The sequence below is a fragment of the Camelus dromedarius genome, chromosome 20 (assembly GCF_036321535.1).
Source record: "Camelus dromedarius isolate mCamDro1 chromosome 20, mCamDro1.pat, whole genome shotgun sequence".
In the NCBI taxonomy this organism is placed as follows: domain Eukaryota; kingdom Metazoa; phylum Chordata; class Mammalia; order Artiodactyla; family Camelidae; genus Camelus; species Camelus dromedarius.
This window is the reverse complement of record NC_087455.1, coordinates 37,122,577-37,142,850: the sequence shown is the minus strand read 5'-3', so window position 1 is coordinate 37,142,850 and position 20,274 is coordinate 37,122,577. Positions and strand designations below refer to the sequence as shown.

The following is a 20,274-nucleotide window of genomic DNA, read 5'->3' as shown; positions in this document are numbered from 1 at the left end:
CTTCACCTTTTGGTATCCTGAATTATGGTCTACCCCATCTGAGGTACTAGAGATCAGGTTCTAGAAATAATCTTACCTATGTTATGCACTGTCATTTCCTCTCTGTCCCTTTTTCTGTCTCACCTAGAGTAGTACACAAGCCTCGTAATTGTCCCTGCCTCCAGTCTTACTCCCATAAATCTCTTCTCATCTGGCTACTGTCTTCCTGACCTAAACCTTCCACTGGCTCCCCATTGCTGTAGGATGAAGCCCGCATTCCTTATTGTGGCATTTAAGGGAGGTCCTTAATGCATGGTCCTACATACCTCTCCAGCATCAACTCCCATCACTCCTTTCTTGAGACTCACGCACTAGAATAATTTATATCCCCCATGGCCCTGTGTATTTCATGCCGTGAACATTTTTTCATGCTCCTTTATTTACTTTCCCTCCCTCACATTATTTCATCCGCTAGTTAGTCCTTTTAAATCCACTATGACTGGCCTGAGCAGTCAACAGCAGGAAATCTTCCTTGAACCTCAAATCAAGTTCTTTGTTGCTTTGTGGATTTATTTAAATTAGCATTTATTATATTGAAATGTGGGCTTCATGAGCCAAATGACCTATCTTGTTCATTACTATTTCCCCAGTGCCTCAATGTTATAATGGTACCTATCATGTAATGGGCGCTTCATAAATATTTGATTTTTGTAATCACTTTGCAATATACACATATATCAAATCATTATATTGTATACCTTAAACTAATATTCTATGCCAACTGGATCTTAGTAAAACTAGAAAAAATATTAAATGAATTAATGACTTATTTACATTTTTACCTTTCCTGTAGACTCTAAGGGTGTGGTATACTTATACAATGGAATACTACTCAGCTATAAAAAAGAATAATGCCATTTGCAGCAACATAGGTGGACCTCCCTAGCTTCTTCACCTGCTTATTTTTTTTCTTAGCACCTAACACCATCTAACATACTAAGTTTACTTATGTATCTTGTTTGTTTTCCTTCTGCTACCAGAATGTAATTTCACTGAGAAGAGGGAATTTTGTCTTTTTAATTCACTCCTCTATCCCCAGTGCCTGGAACCGTGTTGAGCACACAGTAGGTACTCCTAAATCTTTGTTGAATGAACTAATAAAATGATTTGTGAATTACAAAGGAAGATTGAATTGTGTTCTTAATACTTGCAATGCAGAATACCAGAATACATTTTATAGTATTCATGTTTTTGGAAATCAACAATCTAAATGTGCTATATATGTTAGTCTAAATGCTTCCAAGCCTCATAGCGGGCCCAATGGAGTTCTAATCAGTATCATTGGCTTCATCTCCTCCTTCCTCTTTTGTCTTTGTCTTAATCCTTCATTTGGAAATTTCCAAATATATACCAAAAAAACCAGGAATAGTCTAATGAACCCCATGTACTTAGTGAGCATCAATAATTACCAGTGTTTAAGTCAATCTTGTTTGATCTGTTTCTTCCACCTTTTTGTGCCCTGATTATTTTAAAGAAAATTCAAGACTGCTTTTTCACCTCCATTTCTAAACTTTAGATACATTAAAAAAGAAATACGACTATTGCGTCATTATTACATGTAACAGAATTACCAGTTCCTATCATCTAATACCCATTCCAAGGTCACATTTCCTCAATTGACTCACAATATTTTTATTCAAGTCAAGATCCAAACAAGATTCACAGATTGCACTTCGGCGGTTGTTTGTCTTTAGTCTCATTTATTTCGTGACAGTTTCCCCTCCTTTTTATTAATGACTTTGACTTGTTGGTTAAACATTGTGTCATTTGCCCCGTAGAATTTCCCATGTTCTGGATTTGGCTGACTGCTTACCTGAGATTAAAGTAGCTTGTTCTCTGGTCCTCAACTTTTCTGTAAATGTTAGTTAGATCTGGAAGCATGATTAGCCTTTGAGTCAATTTTCAGACAAGAATATTCCATAGGTGGCGATGTGTAATTTTTATTGCATCACATTATGAGACTGAAAAACAGTAAGTGACTGTCTCAATTTTAATGATGCTAAAATTGATCAGCAGGTTACTTGCCTGATTTCTTACTTACACATTTCCTCATCGACCTCTCATCTAATGCTTTTAGCATCCAATTATGATCTTTGCATATGTCTATTATTTCACTAGGATTTACAAAAATGGCGATTTTTCTGAATCTATTTTTTCTTCCTCATTTACTGGCTTCCATTTTTTTATGAGTAAGAAGTTTATTAGGTTACACCAAAATGCAGTTTGTACTGGAAAAGCCAAATAAATGCTTCCTTTTTTTTCCTTTATCGATTTTCAGTTTTATGAGTTGGTTCCCTAGCAAGTCCCAAAGTAATCAATGAGCTTCTTTTATTTTTATAATAGCATTCTGAACTCTTTGATATTAGTGTATTGATGTTTCCACTCATCATTCCTTCTGATCCACGACTTTTCCCATTTTAGACCAGGGGGAGCCCCTAGCAGTGGCTTCTGTGTCCTTTTGATGTGATCTCATTGTTCCTCGATAACTTCCATGTCTCTGGCATAAAATGTTCTAGGCTCATCTTGTACATTTCCTGCCCCAAACCTGGAACCAGCTATGTTCCCTCCCTCCCTTTTACAGAGGAAACTACCCGACGCCTCCCACCTTCAACATGGTAGATCTCAGAATGGTGCTGTTTCCATGACACACCAACTCTTCAGTCAGAAGTTCTAAAGATACCTAATAAGGAACCTATTTCTCTTCTGAGCCCATGGCTGAAAAGTTGTTAATAAGAGCACTGCAGGGTGGTAAAAGCACTAAAATTGTCACCTTAAACGGAAAGAAGATGACAAAGATGCCCTCAGTGTTAGGAAACCTGCCTGGGCTGAAGACACTGCGCCTTCAGAATAACCTAATCCCCTACGTGTGCCCAGAGATAAGCGCCTTGACCCAGGTGAGGACCAGTGGAACTTTTTTGATTGAGGATGGGAAATAGGTGGTGAGGAAACAATGAGGCTTCAACCCCTGGAGGCTGAGCTCCCCGGAGACTCACTGCGGACGGTGGCTGGAGGGACATCACAGTGCTTTCTCCCTTAGTGAATTTCACATGTGAGGGGAGACGATGTCTCGACTTACTCCTGTGCTCGTGGCCCATGTCTGGAGTGAGGGGTAGGTCTCTGCCACACTCATCTCTCTGGAGGCCATCATCTGGAAAGGGGTTGGGAGCTTGGATCTGCTTGCTTACCTTGGGGGCTCCATCTGGAAGTGGGTTTGAGGGTCCCGGAGATGCTGTTCACCCTGGGGACCATCCTGAAGCTTCTGCATATGGAACGAAGGGAAGTTTCAGATGTAAGAAGGGGGTTCCTTTTCAATTTCCTAGAGCAGGCTGAACTTTGAAAGGGAGCGTTGGCAAGGAAATGGGAAGGAGAGGGCATTCATTTCTTCTGAAGTAGTCTTTAAAAGAAGGTTAGTATTTTAAATAAAGAATATCCTTCTTAAAGAGCAACAGTTGACACGAATGAATCCCAGATGCTTGTGTTAAACATTTCTGCTGAATAATGTGAAACCCCAGCTGCTAGAATCTTGAGGTTGGGAGCAGGCAAGCGATATTAACTTTGCAGTTTTCTTTTTATTTGCTCCTAAACTGCCACCAGCACTGAAAAAGAAAGAACCTCTAACCAGCCAAGTCATGGTAGTTCATTAAAGTTCATTAGTTTCGAGTTCAGACTTACCAAAAAAAACCCCCAAACCCTCTATTTTCCTACATAACTTCACCTACCTCATTCCCTTTCAGGTTTACAAAATTATTTGAGTTTGCAATCTGTGAGCATGTCTCTCTAAGAAACAGAGTAATACTCAAAACTCCCCCTTTAATAGTAACTTAAAAGTGCATGTTTAAGTACAGAACAACAAAGATCTGGACTTTTCTAACGGGACAAAGGAGTTTTTATGCAAAAGAATTTGGGATTTCACTGAGCCAAGAGCTGGTTCTCCCCCTCCGCTTGAACTTTGTTTCCATGAAAGTAACAGTGCATTGTTTTAAGAAAATCAAATACTATAAAAGGTTTATAATAAAAAGCATCTCTTCTGTTCCACTCCCTCCACCTGCAATTCTGATCTCCATATATAACCGCTTTTAATTCTTCTGTTTTCTTGATTTGTCCATTTTAGATACCCCTCTTCTTCATCTTCCAAATATAATTATATTAAATATGTTCAGTTTCTCCATAGTTATCTTTTAAGTTTATTATTATTACACCACGGTTTCTTCTTCATCAGCTAGAGTGTCTTTTTACCCCCCACTTGGTAAGATGGGAACGTTAGCATCTGTGGTTTACCTTCGGCTCTGTTCTCTCTCCCCCTTCCCAAATTATAAACTTCTTTTATGAGATGTATAGCATTTATATTGTGTTCAGTCACAGCCATGATTAAATCTTTGCCTCTTGGAGGATTCTAAACTTCTAAAATGTATACTGTTAATAAGTAAATATCCCACACTGATGAGGGATGTTGAGGGTGGGGGAGTATATATGTGTGGGTGGGGAGGGCTGTATTTTTTGCTCAATTCTGCTGTGAACCTGAAACTGCTCTAAAAAAATAAAGTCCATTAATAAAAAAAATAAGTAAACATCATTTACATGGAGCCAATTAATGTATTATGATTATACTTTCTTCCTCAGATACCATTTTTGTTCCCTTGGAGTTTCTAATTGTCTTTCATTTATTCTTGTGCCTTTTGCCTTTATCATGGCCTGATTTTATTTTAATATTGATCATGTTACGTATTTATCTAATGTGCTTTTTCCTTGAGTGACTTGCCTCCAAGAGCCTCCATCTTCCTGCCCCAGTTTAAGCTGATCACTAGCTGTGCTGGGTACCGTCAGCCCGGCCATCCCTTTGCGGCTCTCCTGAATTGGACCCATTGTTTCCTGCAACCATATTTCTTCTCTTTTTTCGACTTACTCACTAATTTGGTAGGAATAAGTCTCCAGAGATCACTCTAGTCTAGGTATGTGGTAATTAAGTTTTTTGAACTCTAGCATATCTGAAAACACGTATTTTCTTCTCTCCTGTTTGATTAATAGTTGTTCAGTTAAAAAAAAAAAATTACAGACTGTAAAATATATTTCCTCAGGATAAAAAAAGCCCAAGAGTCTGATCGTCACTTTTTCTTCTTGTTCCCCAATTACTTTCCTCCTCATCCTTCTGCTATTCACTTAGGAGAGACTCTGAATTTTGACAGTTTGTTTGTTTACTGTCAATTTCCTGAAATAGGGAGTTGGCTCAGTTCGGCACTTACTTTTAAAGAAGAAATAACATTTCACTTTTAAAGAAGAATTCAATTGATTACAAACTGGGGTTCTTGTGGTCTGTCTTTAAAGTGCTTTACAAGTCAGATTCAGGCTAATGGCATTATTGTTTGGCTGCTATGAACTAGCAGTTTTTTTCATATGGAGTCTCCAGTTTTGAAAAAAAATCGATTTCCCCTTTATAAGGGGAGTTCTAGAAGCGGCTGGAATTAAATGTACTAGAAACCCTCAACAATGGATAGAGAACATTTACACAGTTCAGAAATACTGCTCATTCTCACTGCTGCTAATAGAAATGGCAGATAACGCTTTCAGAAAAGAGAGAAGAGTTTAGCTGCCAAGAGCCCTGGGTGAGTGACTGACGTCCTGGATGCACCCTTTACAGCTGGTTCAGCCACTTACCAGCTACATATAAGGCATTTACTCTCACTGGGCTTCCGTCTCTGCCTTCATTTAGTCAAAGCCACACCTGAGTATCGAGGACCATCGTGTCTCAGGTGATTTGGCAACTGAAAAAAAAAAAAAGATGGAAATCCTTGCCTTCATGGAGCTTATGTCCTAGTCAGAAGAGACACGGGAAGCAGACAAGGATGACAAGCAGAGTGTAAGGCAGTGGTGAGCGCTGAGAGACAGAAGCAGAGAAGGCCCGCAGCGCCAGCTGAAACCTCGCTGAGTGCCCTTCCTTGTGGGCTTCACAGTTTGGCGATGCTCCCGTCATAGTTCAAAGATCATACTAACTCTCTTCGAACGATTTTCTATAAAATCCCTGAATGCGTTTTTTCGAAAGCTAGTTTGAATTCTTTCTTGTGTTGCTTCAGGCTGTACTTTTATTAACAATAACTGAAGCTATTTCCGTATCACATGTTTTTTTTTTGGTCTATGCTGTGCTTGCCATTTGGACTGGCCTTTCTTTTACCATCCCGGGAAGCAGAGGCTGCCCTAATAGACTGATTTTTATGGTCATATTTTCCACAGAATGCACAGTCTTAAAACAGTCTTGTTACTTTTTTTAAGTTCCAAAAACAAAAGTAATACCACAAAATGTATCAAATAGGCAGCAACGTCCACATTTATTGAGAGCCAGTCTGTGTTCATTTTCAAGGAAGTCATTATTATTATTCTCAAACGGTTCATAAAATTTATGGTTCGGGAAGAAGTTAAGTTGCTCGTCAAGATCACTCAACCAGTGAATACATGTATGAAATGAGGTCTCTTTTGAGGTGGCTTTTAGCCCTATTGCCTTATCATTCTATAGACTTAGTGTGAAACTGACAGTGTTCAATTTATAGTTTCTAAAAACAAAAACTGGGTTGCCTAAATATGGCAGGTGTGAACACTACATGGATTGTTCCTGCTCTCCATTTGTTTACGTAAATCCGTTCTTTGGACAAATATTTCTTGTGTGCATGCTGGTCCCAAGGATACAGGCATGAAAAAAACAACGTCTTTATCTTCATGCTGGGACTTACATTAAATGTTATATGTAAAGCTCAATGCCTGGCATGGGAAATTTTCAATAAATCGTGGTTGCTGTTATGACTATCTTTACGTTTATGGTCTAACTAGCAACGATGATAAAATGGGAGGAGATTCTTTAGAGAATATAGATCCTATCTCTTTTTTTTTTCCTTTGCTAATTTGACTGATGAAACCGGAAATTTCCAATCACTTCTAATGACATGAAAAAAAATGGGTTAATGGCCTATAATTTATGGTGAATGCATTTAGCCTGGGACTAATGAAGTTCTGGGATACCAACAGTTTTCAAAGAAGCACTTGATTATAACTCATGAGGGTGGAGCCCTTGTCTTGTCCTCAGTGCCTGGCACTTAGTAAACCATCGAATGACAACTTGAGTGGAAGGGGATGTAAGCCATTTTCAAAGTCCAACTTAGTCAAACACAGTGCTGTCATGATTATGGCAGCATCTAAGAACAAAGGTCCCCCGTAGGTAAATCAGCCAGTTCTAAAATCCCCAGAGAAACGAATCGCCATTATCTCTGATTGTGCACAGCATCGTTGACATGCATCACAGGGTCCAATGGCAGTGCAGCAGCGTTGCCCTTAAGTGGCTCACATGTGGCTGCCCAGGACAGAGATACGGTCTGCCATAGCTTTTTATTTGGCCACAAACAGTTGACAGTCAATAGGGCACCTCTAAGCAGAGCTGGGTAGTTTGTGAGGTGTTACTGTGTCCCTAGTCTCTCCTTTTCATACTTGTACTGTCCTTAATGACCCCTAACTCAGGCACCTCTCCCCCTCCCTCCTTCCCTCCCTCCCTTCCTTGCTTCTTTCCTAAGTTCACCAGTCACTGTGCCTGCAGTGGGCTAGGCCCTCTGCTGCATGCGGACAATACAGAAAGGAGCAGACATCCACGTGTCCCGATGTCAGGTTTGGTGGGAAAAGGTAATTGATATACAGATGGATGTAAAATTATCATTGTGAAAAGTGCGATGAAGAAGAATTATATTGTGTTACGAGGAACTGAGGTCAGGGAAGTCAGGGAAGGCAGTCCTGAGAAGCACAGGCCAGGTGAGATCTGAGGATAGGAGTTATGCAGAGGAACACAAGAGGAGAGTCCACCGCAACGGCTTTCCTGCTCTCTCCCCTCTCCGGGCATCCTGGATCTCGCGCTCCAAGCCTGGGAGAACAGAAAGGCTCTGATGTCATTCGTGCTGCTTGTCAGCATCAAGCCTGTCCTCTCTCCTGTCCCATCCACTAGAAATGCACGCTTCTTCTGTCAGATGGATGACGCCTCCTGCTTGTTGTCTACACCTGGCTTTTCTATGAAAACAGAACTCTCTCACACAGGTTTATTGTAGCCTGTCCCGGCACACAGGCACCTAGTGGGTGCCTTCTCTGCACTACTTTCACCCCTCCTTTGCCTCTGCTTGTCTGCCCAAGCCTGCAGCAAGCCCCCCGTACCCCATTTGAACTTCAACTTCTTCCTCTAGCTGGCAGGTGTCCAGAAGCACCCCAACCCTCTTCTCTCACTTGCCAGCTGGGCACATAATCTTTCTGTACCTCCCTTGACTCATCTCGTAGAGAATGCCTTACCCATTTTTCACTCAGGAGACTTTAGCTCTTACCTTTACTCAAACATCCAAATGCTTAGCTCTTCCAAACACTTAGGTTTACATTTTTAATTGAACGTGAGTTTTGTGCTCTAAATCCCCTTTTCCCAGATTTGGAATTCTTGTCCTTGCTTCTTTAGTCTTGCCTTTAGGAGCTTCTGCCAGGATGAAAGGTACTGCCTTGTTAATGCTTTTGCTGTGAATGTCAGTGCTCCCTTTTGCTGAGTAGGAAGTGTCAATTCCATGACACTGGGGTTAACCCTGGGCTCTAAGCAAACAGTCCTTATAGGTCGGAGGGATTCCCTAGCGATTCGGTGCCATTCTGGCCCTTGAAACTATTTCCAATGAAAGTATAATTGTTTTGAGAAATATGAATGTATGTATTAAGAAGTTACTAAAAAAATTAGACAATAGTTTTGAAATTGGCAAAATTATTCAAATAAACAAATTCTTTCAGGAGGAGCTGGACTCAGAAGATGCATTTAGCAATTGTACTGAACTGTGGGGCCACAGATTCCAAAAATAAGGGCATTTAAAAGAATTAGCAGAGTGAGCCACTTTGCTGCCCTCCCCTACACACCTTGACCATAGACAAACTAATTAAAAAACGTAAAAATCTTAGTTTTCTTTCATTAATTTGATTCAATTATTTTTATTAAAAATAGTTTACAGAACCTGACACTATATTTTGCACTATTTTGGTATAGTGAATGGAAATATTCACTGTCCTTAAGGAATTTTAAGGACTAATGTTTCAAATACCAACTGAAACATATTTGTGCATGTTATAGGTGACTCTAATAGTTTGTTCCAAAATAGTATTATCAAACCATGATTTAGTTTAGAAAGCTTTTCAGATAAAAGTGGACATTTGAGCTGGTATCTTTTTACACCTTTAAAATAAGTTTTTATTCAAATTAATCATCGATATATCATTTTAACAATCAAATAAGTAATTGAAAGATACAATAAATAGCATAGAGTTTTCTAGCAGCAAATTAATAGCTACAAGCACAGCATAATTCAATGTTGGGAGGAGTCGCCTGCCCCAGGCTCCCGGCGTCCATATGCTAGGCACGACGTTGAACTGAATAGAGGGGTTAGTGAGAATGAGCAGATGGTTAGAAGCAAGCAAGCATACAGCCCATTAGAAGGAAGTGAACGCAGCTGGGTAGACTGGCGCTGACTGAGCTCAATAGATACTTGATTTTGAGAAAAACAAATGATGTGGAGCCATAATGAGTATCTTCACAGTCTGAACCATGAGCTTACAGAAATGATTTAAGCAGGCAGCATTCAACTAATATTTACTGAACAGCTATTATATTCCGGACAACTGCTTTTTGAATGCTAGATGAATCAGAGACTCTATCATTGCAAAATTTCCAACTTATATTGTAAAAATAAGGTATATGCCTGAGTCCCTATAATACAAAGCAGAGGATAATAATTATCCATAGAAAAAAGACACAAGTGAACTTATTTATAAAACAGAAACAGACCCACATAGAAAACAAACTTATGGTTACCAGGGGAGGGAAGGGGTAGAAAGGGATAAATTGGGAATTTGAGATTTGTAGATACTAACTACTATATATAACAGATAAACAACACGTTTCTACTGTAGAGCACAGGGAATTATATGCAGCATCTTGTAGTAACCCATAATGAAAAAAGAATGTGAGAAGGAATATGTTATATGCAATTTTATGTATGACTGAAACTTTATGCTGTACACCAGAAATTAATGCAACATTGTAAACTGACCATACTTCAATTAAAAATAAAAGAGAGAGAGAAAAGAAAGAAAAAAGAAAGAGAAAAAAGTACACAACGCTTCGCAACTATAAAAAGAGGGTGCTTTCCTGGAGAAGGTGATGTATGCCAAAGTGGGGCATTAAACACAGAAGTGCATTATAATAATTGGAGAACCAAGTTATCATGATAGTTTAATGGAAAGAGAATCCTGAAAACACGGTATCACTGTAGACACAACAACAACAAAAATTCCAGCAAAATTACTGATTTACAGAAAGTCATTATTCTGTGGCCAACATTTCTCTTTCCTGAAAATGTCATCCACAAGTGGCTGTGAATGTAGAAATCTTGAAAAAATTAGTCAGAAATCATTAAGAAAACAAAAGGTTTAAAATTTGAGAACTGAGTCCAAGTGTCAGCACATACACTATGTGAAGCATTCCTAGCCCCATGTATGTCTAACGTTTTGTTCCACGGTCCTCTCCTGAGTCTTAAAGATTATAGTTAGCATTTCATAATGTCCACTATTTGCCAGTTACTTTGTTATATTGCCTCTAGTCCTTAAGGTAGCTCTGAGAAGTAGATGATAGTGTCTCCATTAAAAAAAAAAAAAATGGAGACTTTGGAATCTGAGGTACTTTCTTGAGATAACATAGCTTAGCAGACAGTCTCCAAGGGGTGTGCTTTGCCTCCTGCAAAATACTGACTGAATGGTGTGCATACCCAAAGAATAAGAATATTTAAAATGAGAAATCCATGTACTGCATACAATTCCATTGTGTGTGTGCATAGTGGGTGCCTGTGTGTATGAATGAATGTATATATTATGTGCATATATATATGATCATTCTGAACAATAAATTTTTTAAAAAATAGTTTTAAAATTACTCCAAACAGTGCATGTAATGTAGAAGTTAGGAGCACAGACCACAGAGTGAAGCTTTTATTTCACCATAAATCATAGCCTGTACCTCAGAGCCCTTTTCTGTAGAACTGAGGGTACTGTGAAGTCCACATGAGGCAATGCACAAGATTGTGTGGCCCAGTATTTGGCACATGTTAAATTCTATTTAAATGTTAGTCATTAGTATTGTTATCAATAAGTTAATCAGTAACTTTTCTTCTCAAATTTCTTTAAAAAATTTTTTAAACAATCTTATCGTGGTATAATTTCTGTACAGTAAACTACTCATATTTCAGATGTCCAATTTGATGAATTCTGATAGATGTTCTACACCCACGAAACCACCACCACAGCCAAGACACCTAACATTTCCATCACTCCCCAAGAGGTGCAAATTTCAACGTGCCCTTTACCCTCTTCTCAAATTTCTTATCCTCTTCTCTCCTAATTCAAAGATCTCTACATATTAAACCTAGAGTCCATAATCCAAAGACATCAATGGACACTGACATGCCAGCCTCATATCTAAGGTACAAGAGGAAGCACGCACATCCTTGGCAAGGCTGGCCACAGACAGGCTGTAACTTAGAGGTATGAGCAGGCCAATGCAAGGGAACAAATCAAATCAAATTTGGGAAGAGTCAGGATACACAGACCCAATTTGGGACAAGTGCACAAAGACGTAGAAAAGGCTACAGCAAGACTGAAAACATTGAGGATGTGTTAGGTAGGGAAATTCCTCATGGATGGGTCATCTGAGAAGCTCATTACAGAGGCATAATCTAGTAGGACAGAATAAAAGGGACTTAAATGATTAGACAGCCCATTCTTTACATCCTTCAGCTACGTGACGCTACAGGCAGGCAGTAATGAGTACCAGTGTTAGGGTGATTGCAGTGAGGGCTGAAAAAAGATGCACCTGAAAGGAATTTTGAGACTAGGATTTGGTGACATTGAATTTAGGTGGAGAGAGAGGAACAAGTCTAGGTGATTCCAAAGTTTGGCCATCATATGATTACGAGAAAGGTAAGTGTGTTAACCAAAGTGGAGGTGGGAAAAATTGATCTTGTTTGTCCATCAACATTGTTCAGTTTACACTGTGAACTTAGAGTGATAACATCACATCTACTTGAGATGCCCTTTGAGCCAAAAGCAACAAGATGCAATTTTTACAGGGGTTACAGTAAATTCCTACAGTTAAGTTAAGAAAAGAATTCAGTTGCACAAGTCCAGGATGTGGGTTATCTCCTGAACAGTTATCTCCTTGATGGTGGGTTTTTGTTGGCCACAGACAAAATTAATTATGCACCAACAATGTGCCCTGCTGCTGAGAGAATGCATTCCATGTTAGGCTGCATTAAGAGAAGTGCAGTCATCTGCCTGAGGGAGATTCCACGGTCCCAACAGATCGATGCTATGAGGTCACGTTTCGTGTCTCACCCCAGGCGCCATGTTTCTAAGAGAGGGGTACTTAGAAAAATTAGAGTGTAACCAGGATGGTGAAGAGCCTGGCAATTATGTCCTGAGGGAAATGGTTAAGGAAGAATGGAACAAATTCAGGGGGACTACGATAGCAATGTTCAAATATTTTAAAGATTGTTATGTGGGAGACAATAGGGGAATAAAACTATTTTTTTATGATTGCTGTGGGAATAGACGTTACAGAGCGCTTAAGGAAGCAAAAACATTTGTATAAATAAATAAGTAAACAAATAAAACTGCCTAGAAAGATACAAGAGCGCCCATTACCAAGTGTGTCTGTGAGGAAGGTGTACAGTTGCTCACTTGCATTTTACATCCTGCACTAGGTGACTGATGAAAGTTCTTTCTGATTGTAAGATGCTCTAATTCCCTGAGTCACGGGTCTATTTAGCAGCAATGAGAGGGCCTTTCAATCTATGGTGATATGCTGGTTTCCAGAGGACAGAAGAGTTACACTGAGAGTACCAAGAACTCCTCTGTAGATGATTACTGAAGTCATGTAAGTTTTAAACTTAGCATATAACTATCTCCCATGTGACTAAAGCCTCCCCTCAGAAACTACCCATAACCATGCAGAGTTTCTAATGACCCACCGATACTCTCTTTCCGGATGCCTTCTATTTCTGAAACCCTTTGTGAGTAAAGCACCATTTGGAATAATCTTGTCAAGGCACCTTAAATAGCTCACCTCAAAGGTCACCTCCTCAAAGAGGTCTTCCCTGATGACCCAAGCTGGCCCGAGTCACTTTTTATCCCGTTGTCCTGTTTTCTTTCCCTTAAGTGTAGCACTCAACACCGGCAGACGTTATTCACTTACGTCTTGTCTGTCCCACTCCCCACATACAAGCACTGTGAGAGCGGGGTCTTGTGTGTCTTTGTCTCCCTAGCATTCAGAATAGTACCAAGCACGCAACAGAGATGTAATTAGTATGATTGGATTGATGAAACATTTAGGTAAGGTCTTGAGGGATTTCTGAAAGCTAACTCAGTCCTTGCTGCAGTGTCTGGTCACCCTGTATTTTTACATAATGTAGGGCGAAGCTCTGCCGTGTTTGCCATCATGAGAGAGGTGGTCATACTCATGAGAGTATGAGGTCTTTAAGACACCTTTATGAATTTAAAGTCCGTCAGTGAATGTTCTTTTAGTTATTCCATTCTCCCAAGACTAATCTGTTTCACTCGCTTCATCTTAGCATTAACTCTGAAATCCTTTAAATGTTGAGGTTCTCTGTCGAATCCTCTTTATCTTCTACATGACATATTCTTGGTTGCAGAGCTCACAATTTCACATGGGAGCATTTTCAAGCCAAAGGGCCATGTAGTTAACGTGTCACCAACAGAAAGTGGCTTTTCTTGAGTTTCTTTCCATTTTATATCATCTTCTTGGGAGCCAAATGGAATCAGAAAACCAGATGTGGCTGTCAGCCACCCTACTATACTTCCCTAGACTGCTTTTCAAAATTACCATCCTTCAAACCTCTTCCGTTTCCTCCTCAAGGAGATGGCTTTGTTTCATATTACATTGAGAAAACAGACGCTCTCAGTCATGGACCCTCTCATCTTCCAATCACCAAATCCATCCACCACCGTATCTACACTTAACTTTCCCTACCTTCCTCCTTATTCCCCAGTGAAGACTCCTTGCTTCTACCCAAAGCCATCACCCATTTGTACTTTGGATCCTAGCCTTGCTCATCTATAAAGGATTTCGGTTCAGCAGTTAGCCTTGCTTTATCATCAGTTTCTCATTACCTACAAGGTTATTTCCATTGGCACATAAATAGGCTGCACAGTATTTCATTTTCAGCGGAAACAAACTCTCCAGCTCCCTCCTAACTTTCTGGTGTCCCTTCCTAGCAGAAGTTCTTTAAAGAAATGTCCTTTAGTCGTTGTCTTAGCTTTCTCACATTTTCTCCGCAGCATGCTTCAGCTTCCTCCCCAACACTTCACCCCTGTTGTCAAGGTCACCAATAACTCTCCTGCTGCCAAATCCAGTGATTACTTCTAGGCTTTTATTTGACTTGACCTTCTTTTGGAATTTGTCTTGAATCTTTCTCTTCTTTTCCTTTTCTTTCCCCTTGGCTTCTGTGACTCTATCTTAGAAAGACTGAGTCATAGATTTTTGTAATTTATTGAGGCTGTGCTCCCAGGAGTAAGGGCATAAAGGAGGTGGAACAGAGCAGGAAAAGAATCTAGGCAAAGTCATGGTTTCAGGAGAAATTTAGCCTCAGCCTTTTCCCACCAGCTCTGGTATCTGATCTCCAGAACTGTAAGATAATAAATTTGTATGATTTGAAGCCACTAGGTTTGGGATAATTTGTTAATTTGTTGGAGCTGCAATAGGAAACTAATACAGTCACAGGCTTCGGATGAAATCTTTCCATTAGAATGGCTACCTGAGTATGTTTTACCTTAGCCTTCACAAAAGGATGAGGCTTCCATGGTGGTAGATGTACTATGCTTTGTTTGGAGATAATAGCAATTCCCAGAGGAAAGCGTGTGTGGAAGTAAAACCTTTCCCGTGAATTCTAAGGGCAAGGGATTTCATTGTAAATATACTTACGTCTACTTTACATTAATTTACATCATTAACATACATCCACACCAAATACCAGGTGGTATTTAAGCATAAATCATAAACTGCCTAAAATTTCTTTTTTATTATTTTTCTTGTCTTACGAAAACTCAATCATTTGTGAGGTCAAAACTCCCATGATTCCTTTTCATTTAACCTTTAATATTAAAATCCTGAAGTATACAGCTGGTAATGAAATCTGAATGGTAAATTATGTTTAGGAATAAAAGAAAAGACTCCCTTTGTATCTTGAAAGGTGCAATTAGATTTCGAATCAAAGAAGACCGCATCTAGGGGATAATCCTGTGTCACTGGTTTATTGGATCAGAGGACCTGGAGGGTCTCTCTAACTCCTCTTACACATGGCTCTTCCTGCGTCTGCCCCGCCTGTCGTTAGTGGGCACACACAGGCAGACCTTCCCTACCCAATCACGTCAGGAGTTTCTCTCATGAACCAACGTGGTGATTACACCGAGCGATGTTAAGGGCCGCCCCCCACCCCACTCCCACCCACATAATGCAGACGTCTTATTGGCCTACATGTAAAAGCTCTTTGGGAAGAGTATGGTGGGAGGACCTCAGATCTTTGGCTCTACTTCTGATTTCAGGAAATTAGCCCCTTTGCTGAGTTTTTAATGGTTTTGAGTCAATGGGTAACAATGTTAAGATACTCTTGAGTTGCTCAAGTGAGTTACAAATGGATTGTTAATTATGTTTTTCTATATCCTTGAAATGATTTGTAATACAATTTTAATGAAGTCAAAGTGCTTTAATTGAGAATTAAATTGTGCTTAGATTAACATGAAGCTCAAATGAACTTTATAAAGATAATATTAGGTGTATGTGAAATAATTAAGGTCATATTGATGTTTTCTTAGGTTATATGTATCTCAGCGAAGGGACTTAGTTATTTCTTCCTTCTCATTTGAAGGTGGATAATGTACGAGTTCATTAAATCTCTGTATGTTTGCAGTTGACGGCACTAAATCTGGGAAACAACCTTTTAGAAGAAGTTCCAGAGGAGATGAAATACCTTACATCTTTGAAGACACTCCATTTGTTTGGAAATAGGATTCACAGGTTTGCATCCGGAGCATGTGGTACGGTAATCAAAGAAGAGCATCATATAGTATCAGAGTTAATTTCCTTATATTGAAAAATTCAGGGCTAACATGGAAAAAGGATTTTACATTTTAATCTTTTTTGGTTGGAGATATTTACACTTGAAATTAGGGAGTTTGGGAAACTTTTTTTTCAATGAATGTATTATATATTTACATACAGATCTAAGAAAATCAGTAAGCATTATTATTAGTGAATTTTCCCCTTTTCACAATCAGTGTACATTTAGACTGTCATCTGGGTAGACTTTCTCTGGGCCAGGGAGAAAACTAGTTGAAAATCAAATCAAGAAATGCTCTCCATAGCTCTCCTTGTTCTTCACACTTTTTATACTGTCTCCAATACTAAGTCACAATCTTTGATCAAGATGCTAAACTTAGAGATTGGGACATTGTGTTGTACACCAGAAATTGACACATTGTAATCGACTGTACTTCAATTAAAAAAAAAAAAAGGTGCCAAGCTTAAATCCACTTGGGGAGAATTTTATTTTATTTTATTTTTAGGGGGGCAGGTAATTAAGTTTTTGTTTATTTATTTAAATGGATACTGGGCATTGAACCTAGAATCTCGTGCATGCTAAGTATGTGCTCTACCACTGAGCTATCCCCTCCCCCTTTTTATTTTTAAAAATTAAAAAAAATTCTTTTTTTTTTTGGGTGGGTGTAATTAGGTTCATCCATCTATCTATCTATTTATTTTATTAAATTAATTAGTTTATTTAATGGAGTTTCTGGGGATTGCACCCAAGACCTTGTGCATGCAAAGCATGCACTTAACAACTGAGCTATTCCTGTCCCCCTAACTTGGGGAGAATTTTAAGGAAAAGATATAAGATCCAGTAAGTGGCAATTATTTTCTTTGTGTTTCCTTTTAATAATTTATCCATTCAATATGACACTTCTGTTCAATATAGGTAGCATATGCTTAAGGACAGAACACATAACAAAGAGATCTAGATAATATTTGTAGCTTCATCAACTCATGTAAGGCACTTCACTACTTTATGTGTCCCCAGTAGTAAAATTGAACTATATAATAGAATTTATAAGGTTCTGTGAGCTTTTGAGGCATGGGTACTATGTACCACTGGCATCATCAAGCAGCATTTATTAAGGGTATTAGTTCATGGGGCACACAGGGATATATTTAGCAAAGAGCACAAGTAGATTCTGGTACCATCTCTCTAAAGTACTTTAAAATATTACATCACGTATCTTGGAGAAATATTTTTCGACAAAATAACAACTGTAACAAACTCTTAACTGATGGTATGCCCATTGTATACACAAAGCTATAGATTCTGGGTCCAATTACAATTTACTTAGAAAATAGTTTACCGTTTTAAGGGCATGCTAACAGACAAGTAGACATGGTATTTTATGAACTATACTGAGGGGACAAGCTTAGGTAAAGCCTGGTGTGTATAAATGATAGTAAGCAACCTAGTTCATGCTACTTTAGGTTTCTGTAAAGAAATTTTTTTCTCACGTTGCCCTTAAATTTCAGGTTTAAAAAATTTATATAATCTGCGTACAGTGCCCCTGAATGTCTGTAGTTTCCATATTTCTTGATTTGGTGCTGTTGAACTGAAAGTCCCATGTGAGTGACACAAATTATATTCTACGCCAGGTCCTCATTGTCCAAGGGCAGAAGCAGTTAGTGTCAAGGAGCTGTGTCCTCTGCGGCCTGTATTACATTGCATTGTCCCCCGGAGCAGAGTAGACTGGACCAGGGTGAGACATGTGTCCCAAGTTGGGTCAGTCACATTCTCTTTCTTGGGGATTATGACATAGTCTAAAACAGTTTAGTTGATCTGAGCTAACTACATGAACTAAGACAGAGGCCGGAAACTGGTGACCCAGGGGATGAATCTGATTCACAGAATAGCTTGGTTCTGTTTTGTCTGCCTTTCTAAAAATTTGAATTAAGGTCTCCAAATTCGCAAATCAAGAGAGTTCATATTTAAAGGCTGGATCCCTGGCTCTTTTTTTGTCTGTCTTTTAAAAAAGAAAGATTAGGTGAGACTGGACTCATATTCCCATGTGACAGCAATTACTGGGAGTTGGCTGAATGGCAGCTGCCCTGTGGGAAAAAGCATGTGCTCACCAGTTCAACCCACTCCTGCCGGCACAGGAGGACACCCAGACACACTCCTGCTAGGCCCACTGCTGTGTTTTGAGTTCTCTTCTTGGTTCCTGTAGGCATTTCAATTTGAGAACTCTGTCTACTCCGTGATCATTCAAATGCAGGAGTTGTGGGACGGCTACATGGATGCATGGAAAGATACAGAAAATCTGTTCAAAAGAGCAAGAATGAGAGAGAGAAGGGGAGAGAGACAGAGACTATGAACACCAACCTGAGAGAAGTTATAATGAGAAATGAAACTCTGTGATTCCCAGAGAGTATAATCTACCAGACTTTCAGAAGCTTCTGAGAGGAGACAGACTATTAGCCTGGCGCCGACATGGGTCTCCTTGGACAATCATCACCTGGCTCAATGGTTCGGAAGAAGCATCAGAAGCCCTGGACGCCCAAGCATGAGCATTTCTGTGACTCCAAGAGCAGCCAAAGGACTATGTGTGTATACACAGCCAGGACATACAGCTGACCCCTGAACAACACTGGTTTGAACCGCGGGTCCACTAATTCTCGGATTTTTTTCAATTGTAAATACTGCAGTACTGCAGATCCCCGAGTTGGTTAAATTCCGGGAAGGGAGGAAGAGCAGGTGGGGGTGCCCACTATAAATTATATGTGGATTTTCCACTGTGTGGAGGGTCGGCACCCCTAACGCCCCTACATTGTTCAAGGGTCTACTGTGTGTGTGTGTGTGTGTGTACATATATATATGTTTAAAGTTATATATTATGTAGCTATGTGTATTTATACATTTATAGTAATATGACTTCCTGTCGCCGCCGCTGCCGCGCCCAGCATGTCGCAGGTAGGGCGCCGCGGGCCGGCGCAGCCTTGCACTGGCTCGTGGGGACATCTAAAGCCAAACCCAACCTGAGAAGCCGCCCGGGGAGATGTACCTGGAAGTGGGGTACACCAAGTTGGGGAATCACCAACTTGGAGTTCTAGGAGCTGGTGCTGTTGCCCCGGGAGATCGACCTCGACAAGGGTCAGTTGAGCAGCCCCACGATGGTTTCCACTACCTCGACGTGCAGCATCGCGCCCCCTCAGCATTCTGCAAGGGAGAGGGGTACCAGGCCACCGCCGTGGGCCACACAGTACTCCTGCACAGAAGCAGGCAGGAAGGTCAAGTTCACAGACCCCAGTAGGTCGACTGTGTCTTGAGCCCCAGAAGCTGGTGACCGAAGAGGACTTGGTCGCATGAAATACAGCAGAGAATTCTCCAGCTCCTTTGAGTCTCCCATGCAAATCAGCAAGCAGCTGTTTCTCTCTCTTTTTTTTTTAATTAAATTAAATTTTACTTTTCATTAATAGATTTTATTTTTTAGAGCACTTTCAGGTTCACAGCACAACTGAGCAGAAAATACAGAGTTCGCACAGAGCCCTCCCCACCTACATACTCCCCTACACTCAACATCCCTCATCAGTGTGGCACATTTGGTACAATGGACAAACCAACAAGGGCACATTATTACCAGCCGAAGTCCATAGTTCACATTAGGGGTCACTCTTGGTGTTATATATTCTGTGGGCTTTGACAAATGCATAACGACATGTGCCACCACTACAGTGCCATACAGAATCACTTCATGGCTGTTACACGTGCTAGCGGACATCTGCTCCTTCCACCTCAAGGAGACCCTGGCCCTGCAGTTGCGTGGGCGCTAGAACACACTCCAGGGCCACTGCACCCTCTTCGCCAGGGAGTCCCACTTGCTCGGTCCTAAGGAGACCACGGTCTCGGCGCAGAGCAGCAGGCGCAGGCGGCGGGGCGCGAGGGGCGCGGGGCCGGCGCCGGACAGGCGTGCGCACGCGCAGGGGGCCCCGGTCCCGCCCCGGGCCGGCGGGAGTGCGGCCGCGTAGGGGCCGCTGGGCCGCAGAGCCTTTGACTGGCTGCCGGCCGTCGTCTTCCCTTGGGGTGGACGAGTGCG

At 40.5% G+C, this 20,274-nt stretch overlaps 1 protein-coding gene across 2 annotated transcripts in view; it reads left to right on the top strand.

Annotated features, from left to right (window-relative positions):
- Positions 1 to 2,750: 2,750 nt before the first annotated feature.
- The window catches only part of LRRC69 (leucine rich repeat containing 69), a 73,400-nt gene continuing 55,876 nt past the window's right edge, over positions 2,751 to 20,274 (top strand). The window contains exons 1-2 of one of the 2 annotated variants that reach the window (XM_010975993.3): positions 2,751 to 2,933; positions 16,056 to 16,182. In XM_010975993.3, the coding sequence (XP_010974295.1) occupies positions 2,751 to 2,933; positions 16,056 to 16,182 (310 nt within the window). The remainder of the gene's footprint in view (positions 2,934 to 16,055; positions 16,183 to 20,274) is intronic. The other variant, XM_031439298.2, reaches the window with a different exon arrangement.